Here is an 8,136-nt window from a genome sequence, read left to right as displayed (position 1 = left end):
CAGCAAAGGCGGCACGGAGTGGAGGTCTGGAGCGGTCTTCCCAGATGTGCGAAGAGTGAAGGTCCAGAGCGGTCTTCCCAGATGTGGCGCTCATCCTCGGCGAAGGCGTGGATGTTCCTCTTCATGCGATCGTCCGCCGCACACTGAAGATTGAATTCAAGGTACCCCATATTTATTGGGGTACCTTGCATTCCTATTGGCTGAAATGTTCAAAATCAGCCAATAGGATGAGAGCTACTGAAATCTAATTGGCTGATTTGAACAGCCAATAGGATTTCAGTAGCTCTAATCCTATTGGCTGTTTTGAAAAATTCAGCCAATAGGAATGCAAGGTACCCCAAATTGATTGTGGTACCTTGCATTCAATATTCAGTATACGACGGACATCGGATGAAGACAAGCCTCCATGCCGCCGAGGACCACCGATGCTGCGAGGACCGCCGCCGCCGAGGACCGCCGCCACAGATGACCACCGCCGAGGATCTCCACATCTAGGAAGACCGCTCCGGACCTCCGCTCCGTGCCGCCTTCGCTGTGGATGAAGTTGATGGACCTGCTGGAAGAAGACCTTCTCCGCCGGATTTCTGAAACCGTCACCGTGAGTACCTATTTGGGGCTTTAGTGTTAGTTTTTTTTTAGTTTTTTTTTTTAGATTAGGGTTTATTGGACAATTTTCAAAAGAGCTGAATGCCCTTTTAAGGGCAGTAAAAAAGAGATGAATGCCCTTTTAAGTTTAGGTTTATTAGTGTTAGTTTTTTTATTTTGGGGGGTTTGGTGGGTGGGGGGTTTTACTGTTAAGAGCTGATTTCTTTAGGGCAATACCCTACAAAAAAGCCCTTTTAAGGGCTATTGGTAGTTTAGTATTAGATTAAGGGGTGTTTTTATTTTGGGGGGGATTTTTTTATTTTTATAGGGGTATTAGTTTAGGTTTAATTTTATTATTTTGGATAACTTTGTTTAGTTTTTTTCTGTATTTTTACTTTTTTATAGCTTGGGGGGGTTACATTTTTAACACATAGACTGCCCTCTGGGCAGGCTTATCAACTAGTTAATTATAAATACATTTTCTTTTTAAATGTGCAAACATCCCCAGGTTCTTAAGGGTTTAACCCCTGTGTACATAACATAAAAAACATTTTTAATGTTCAAACATTCCCAGTCCCTTCCTACACATTTTGTACAGTGCTGCAATAAAAGTCGTTATCATTATAACTAAAGCAATTCAAATAAATAAATCAAGGAATGCCACTAATTTTAAGAATTTTTTTATTTATGCAAACACCCACTGATTCTATTGTTAAAGGGATATGAAACCCGCAAAAATTATATTGTGATTCAGAGCAAACAATTAAAAAAAAAAAAAAGTTTCCAATTTACTTCTATTATCAAATTTCAGGGGCGAAACTACAGAGGGTGCAGAGGATCGCAACTGTGACTGGGCCCCTGAGGGTGGGGGCCCAGCTTAAAAAAAAATAATAAAAAAAATATTTTTTTTACCAATAAAAAACAGATTCTTATATTCTTGCACCTGGGCTCTGTGGTTTCTAGTTACGCCTCTGTCAAATTTGCTTCGTTTCTATCATATTCTGTGTTGAAGAGATTCTTATCGCATTCTTTATCATGAAAGAAAAAAAAATGTGTTCCATGTCCCTTTAATTCCAGTGTACTGTTCACTACACCTTTTCCAGAGTCCTGTAAAAATAATTTTAAAGGGACACTAAACCCAATTTTTTTTCTTTCATGATTCAGATAGAGAATACAATTTTAAACAACTCTCCAATTTACTTCTATTATCTAATTTGCTTCATTTTTTAGATATCCTTTGTTGAAGAAAGAGAAATGCACATGAGAGAGCCAATGACAGGAGGCATATATGTGCAGCAACCAATCAGCAGCTACTGAGTCTACCTAGATAAGCTTTTCAGCTAAGAATATAAAGAGAATGAAGCAAATTACATAATAGAAGTACATTAAAAAGTTATTTAAAACTGCATGCTCTTTCTAAATCATGAAAGAAAAAAAAAATAGGTTTCATGTCCCTTTAAGGAATATAACCAACACATGGCAACATTGATAATAGATGCATTTAGCAATGCACTCCATAGATTTCTTACCTAAACCATAACATATTTTGTGCCAAAAAAACTCAAACCAGAATTAAATAAAAAAAAGAACAACCGCAGGTACATACACACGACCACACTTGCAAACACATACACAATGTAAAATTGCTTGAGGATAAACATAGCTGCAACTTCCGCGTTCAGCAGCAGCAGCATTGTTGAGTAACCTGTTTGTTCATGTGAGGACTTGAGTAGTATAAAGATCAGAGTTTCTCACTTTCTGGCTGATACTTTGGTTAAGACTTTAAGCGGAGCAATATCTATACAATACACTACATCTCTGCAATGGCAATGCTGGGACTGGCTCTGTTCTTTATTGGTTTCTTTAACTTCCATGTTTCAGGTAACTTTTCGTTTCTTGTCACGGGGTGGGCGAAGTTTTTGTATTTTTATGAAGGAATCTGACTAGAAAGTCTTTAAAAAAATTACTATTGAAACCAACTTTTTTTTTTAAAAAAACGTATGATTTATTTTAAGTGCATATTTTGCTAACGATTTCCTTGTACAACGTATACATTTGTATGTGCTTAGCGCTACCTATACGTGCAATATAGAAGTTTTTTTTATATTATACGAATCAATATGTCATATGAGTATGCGAATAAAGCGTTATGTAGCTTGTTATATATAAAATTATATTTTTATATTTAATCATCTGCAACGTGAGGTTTTCATGAGTACCAGATCCAGTGGTGTATATAGAAAATTTGCTCATGTAATATGTCGTATCTAAAAAAATAATCATGTCTGGGTACTGGGTTTTGTTGGTAATATGGTCAATTATTTTAGATATTAAATATCTTTAGATTTTAATAATTTTATATATTGGATCCCATACAAGTCTGTGGTAATATATAATGTCCCGTGGGCTATACTGTATATCCGGTGAGATGTACTGTAACTGTAAATAATACATGTTGCTCACACATTTTTGTAAGCAGCCAGTTCCTTTTTTTGTGATCCCTTCCCAACCCCCCCACCTTCCTCCCCTTTTACTAAGTTTTGTCCCCTTCTCCTCCCCACCCTGTGCATTCCTTTAATCTCTTATCAAATGATTCCCCTCCCATACTCCAGTCATATACCACCTGGTTTGTCACTACCAGGAACCTGGTGTGTTGTGATAATATTGCTGCTTGCTATATGAGTCTCTGTTTAATATGAAGGTGACATCACCTGAGTTAGTGGTGAGTGAATAGGATGTTTATTTTAAAGGGACATTTCAGAGTAATATGAAAATGCTCTATTTTGTTAATACATTTTTTTTTTTTTTAAAAAGTTGTGTTTTAAAATCCCTACACATTGGTTAAAGGGACATGCAACCCAAACATTTTCTTTCATGCTTAAAGGGCCACTGTAAGTAAATATTTTCTATGCCTGTTACTAACTAACTACCCCAAATACGCTTTTTATCAATAGCATTTCATTAACATATCTCTACCGTATATCAGAAATCTTGTCTGCAAATTTAATTGTTTTCCAAACCCACTCCGTGGGTATCCTTTGCTCTGTACCAATCCGTTTACAATACCTAGGTTTCAAAATGGCGCTTTAAACACAATTTCAATGGTTTAAGTATTTTGAACACACAGTGCTGAAAATAGTGGGCAGGATAACGTGACATCATCGGCGAATAAAAGATATAACTTTTAGAACGTTATGAAACTTCATTTTGGAGAAAATATAGGTCAGTAGGTTTTAATTAATGTTTATTAACTTTAATATGTTAGTTGTTTGGCTTAAAAATTATAACAGAAAGTAATCCTTTAAGTAGAACATGCAATTTTAATCATCTTTCCAGTTTACTTATATTATCAAATTTGCTTCATTCTCTTGATATCATTTGTTGAAGGAGCAGCAAAGCACTACTGGTTTCTAACTGAACAAATAGGTGAGCCAATGACAATCGGTATATATATGCAGCCACAAATTAGCAGCTAGAACCTAGGTTCTTTGCTCCTCCTGAGCTTTCCTAGATAAACCTTTCTGCAAAGGATAACAAGAGAAGGAAGCAAACTAAATAATAGAGGTTAATTGGAAAGTTGTTTAAAATTGTATGCTCTGTCTAAATCATGAATGTCTAATTATGACTTCACTGTCCCTTTTTAAACTATGTTCTGTTTGTATGAGTAATGCCACTGCATTGCAAAAGATCTACATATCTTATACCTGTTTTAAAAAACATTTTGTTAACAAAATTTGTATTGGTTTTAAGTTCAGGGATATAGACCATGAAAAGCTTATTGATTATTTTATGAACTTTTCAGTGACAAGTTAAGGAATTATATAAATAAGTTCCTAGTTCCTACACAGATCAAGCAATCACTGTGTACCGTCTTGTAGGGTCATAGTTTTGAATTTTGCAGCATGCACTCCAGCCTCTCTGAAGGTAGTGGGAAAATCACAACCATCATATAATTATGTATTAAACCCCTGCATAAAGGGACAGTCTACTCCAGAATTTTTATTGTTTAAAAAAATAGATAATCCCTTTATTACCCATTCCCCAGTTTTGCATAACTATCATGGTTATATCAATATACTTTCTACCTCTGTGATTACCTTGTATCTAAGCCTCTACAGACTGCCCCTTTATTTCAGTTCTTTCGACAGACATACATTTTATCCAATCATTGCTGACTCCTAGGTAACTCCATGGGAGTAAGCACAATATTATCTGTATGGCACACATGAACTAGTGCTTTCTAGCTGTAAAAAAACCCTCAAAATGCACTGAGATAAGAGGCAGCCTTCAAGGGTTTAGATATTAGCATATAAGCCTACCTAGGTTTAGCTTTCAACAAAGAATACCAAGAGAACAACGCAAATCTGATGATAAAAGTAAATTGGAAAGTTGTTTAAAATTGCATGCCCTATCTGAATCATGAAAGTTTAATTTTCACTAGACTGTCCCTTTATTAAGTCAGACCTAGAGTAGCAATGCCCTACTGGGAGCTACCTGAACACATCTTGTGAGCCGATGACAAAAGGCATGTCTGTAGACACCAATCACCAGCTACCTCCCAGTAGTGCATTGCTGCTTTTGAACCTATCTAGGTATGATTTTCAACTAAGGATACCAAGAGAATTAAGTACATTTATTAAAAGAAATTATATGAAAAGTCTCTTAAAATTACATACTCTGATCCATGAAAATGTATTGTTGGTTTTTTATGCCCTTTTATGTCATAGCAATCATACAAGCTATGATTTCATAAGGATTAAAGGCAGCAAGGAGGTAAACAATAGCAATACAAATACAAATAGTTTTAGCTCAGAATTTCTTAATGAGAATTCATTAGGATATCACACAACAAAGTATACATATTAGTGTATGTAAATATTTCTTGTTTGCAGTATTATGCAATATCAGAACAAACTAGGCAACTTCCGCAGTGTATTTAACCCTTTTAGTGCTAAGCACTTTCCCACCTGGGTGCTAAGATTTTTTTAATTTTTTTTTATTATTTTAATTTTTGAACAAAAATGTTTTAACTTTTTTTTTTCAGACCCCCAAGACTTACAGTGTTGGAAAGGTTATGTGATTATCTTTCCAATGGTTGGTCTTGGGGGTCTATAGCTGCTTAGATGCCTGAGATATAGACTTCTAACAGCATGCCCCCTGCTCCTATACTTAACGTTGCACGGTGACGTCATCACGTTATTGCGCGTGATGTCACCACGCAAAACGGAAAGCCCCGGCGATGCCTGTCACTCTACAGGCACGATCGCCGGGGTAGGAGTAGATGGGAGCCCCCAGATCTCTCTCAAAGTGGGAGAGTGCTAGTGACGGCTCTGAGCCGTCATTAGCACCAGAGGGGGAAACTCTGTGACGGCTCAGAGCCGTCATTATCACTTAAAGGGTTAAAGAGCCATACTAGTAAAAAAATGACTTGTTCTAATTCGTTAGAGAATGTAATTTTAAAGGGACAGTCAACACCAGAAATTTTGTTTTTTAAAAAGGTAGATAATCCCTTTATTACCCATTCCCCAGTTTTGCATAACCAACACAGTTATATTAATATACTTTTTACCTCTGTAATTACCTTGTATCTAAGCCTCTGCTAACTGCCCCCTTATTTCAATTCTTTTGACAGACTTGCATTTTAGCCAATCAGTGCTCTCTCCTTGGTAAATTCACATGCATGAGCTCAATGTTATCTATATGAAACACATGAACTAACACCCTCTAGTGGTGAAAAACTGTCAAATGCAGAGGCGGCCTTCAAGGTCTAAGAAATTAGCATATGAACCTCCTAGGTTTAGCTTTCAACTAAGAATACCAAGAGAACAAAGCAAAATTGGTAATAAAAGTAAATTGGAAAGTTGTTTAAAATTACATGCCCTATCTGAATCATAAAAAGTTTTTTTTTACTTTATTACTATTATTCTTCTTTATTTATAAAGCGCCAACAGATTCCGCAGCGCTGCCCATGGGTACAAGGATAACAGTACAGTGGAGAAACAATACGATAAGACACAACATTTTACAGACAAATACAGGGGGAATTGAGGGCCCTGTTCCCGTGGGAACTTACAATCTAGATGTAAAATCTACTTTACTATCCCTTTAAGACTAGCGACCCTGCATTTACTGTGTGTTTAATGCCCGCAAAGGGGTTAAACACACAGTAGAAGTCCCACTCAGAAACCACAGTGCACTGCTGGTCCCGAGGAGAAACCACCGCTGATCCAATCAGCAGCGCTAGTTATAGAACTAACATCTTTATTATGAGTTTCTGAATCATGCACTATTATATTATTGTATTCTCAACACATACCTGTAAATATTACTATTATATATTCTCTTGAGTTCATTATATGTTGTTTTTATTATCTGTTTCCTATTATTATTAAATCACTGCAAAAAAATATTTTTACCTATGTTGCTATAATGTAAAAGGGACACTGAACCCAATTTTTTTCACTTGTGATTCAGGTAGAGCATGCAATTTTAAGCAACTTTCTAATTTACTCCTATTATCAAATTTTCTTCATTCTCTTGGTATCTTTATTTGAAATGCAAGAATGTAAGTTTAGATGCTGGCCCATTTTTGGTGAACAACCTGGGTTGTTCTTGCTGATTGGTGGATACATTTATCCACCAATACAAATGTGCTGTCCAGAGAGCCGAACCAAAAAAAGCAACAAAAATGGGCCAGCATCTAAACTTACATTCTTGCATTTCAAATAAAGATAGCAAAAGAATGACAAAAATTTGATAATAGGAGTAAATTAGAAAGTTGCTTAAAATTGCATGCTCTATCTGAATCACGAAAGAAAAACTTTGGGTTCAGTGTCCCTTTAATTGTAATCAGTGTTTAAATGTACACACAAGGGAGTGTCAATGATCCATTCAATAAAAATAAAAATTGATGAAGGGACATTCCCTCCCATAAATGCAGCAGGGTTCTTCTTTGGACACATTCACTCCATTGCAATTACACTTTTATATCCCTTTAAAAGTGTCTTATTTATTTTTAATTTTGAATAATCACAACAAAGGTTATAGTGTGTACAAAAAAAAAGAAGAAAAAAAAGATCAAATATCCATGAAACATATTTTAAACATCTAGAGTTTCCCCAAACATTTTCTTAATACTCCGTAGGGATTTTTGGTAAAGACATGTAAATGAGATTCATGATGCTTTGTTTCGGTACAGGTACAAATCCCCAAATCAAGAATTCCAAAATTCAAAATTATTCAGAAATTCATATTTTTTCTTTCATGATTTAGAAAGAACATGCAATTTTAAACAACTTTCTAATATACTTCTATGATCTAATTTGCTTCATTCTCTTGATATCCTTTGCGGGAAAGCATATCTAGATAGTTTTAGTAGCTGCTGATTGGTGACTGCACATAGATACCTCTTGTGATCGGATCACCAGTGTGCATAGCTATTTCTTCAATAATGGATATCTAAAGAATGAAGCAAATTATAGAATAGAAATAAATTGGAATGTTGTTTAAAACTGAATCCTCTACCTAAATAATGAAAGATAATTTTTGGGT

The 8,136-nt window shown here is 35.5% G+C and overlaps 1 protein-coding gene across 1 annotated transcript in view; it reads left to right on the top strand.

Annotated features, from left to right (window-relative positions):
* Positions 1-2,323: 2,323 nt before the first annotated feature.
* Positions 2,324-8,136, top strand: part of LOC128663672 (zinc metalloproteinase-disintegrin-like batroxstatin-1) — a gene marked incomplete in the record, with an annotated part of 230,860 nt that continues 225,047 nt past the window's right edge. Inside the window, 1 exon segment of the mRNA XM_053718114.1 lies at positions 2,324-2,466. Coding sequence (XP_053574089.1) covers positions 2,409-2,466 — 58 coding nt within the window.

The sequence above is a fragment of the Bombina bombina genome, chromosome 6 (genome assembly GCF_027579735.1).
Source record: "Bombina bombina isolate aBomBom1 chromosome 6, aBomBom1.pri, whole genome shotgun sequence".
In the NCBI taxonomy this organism is placed as follows: Eukaryota; Metazoa; Chordata; class Amphibia; order Anura; family Bombinatoridae; genus Bombina; species Bombina bombina.
Note: the sequence above shows the minus strand (reverse complement) of the source record. Positions and strands in the feature narration are given on the sequence as shown.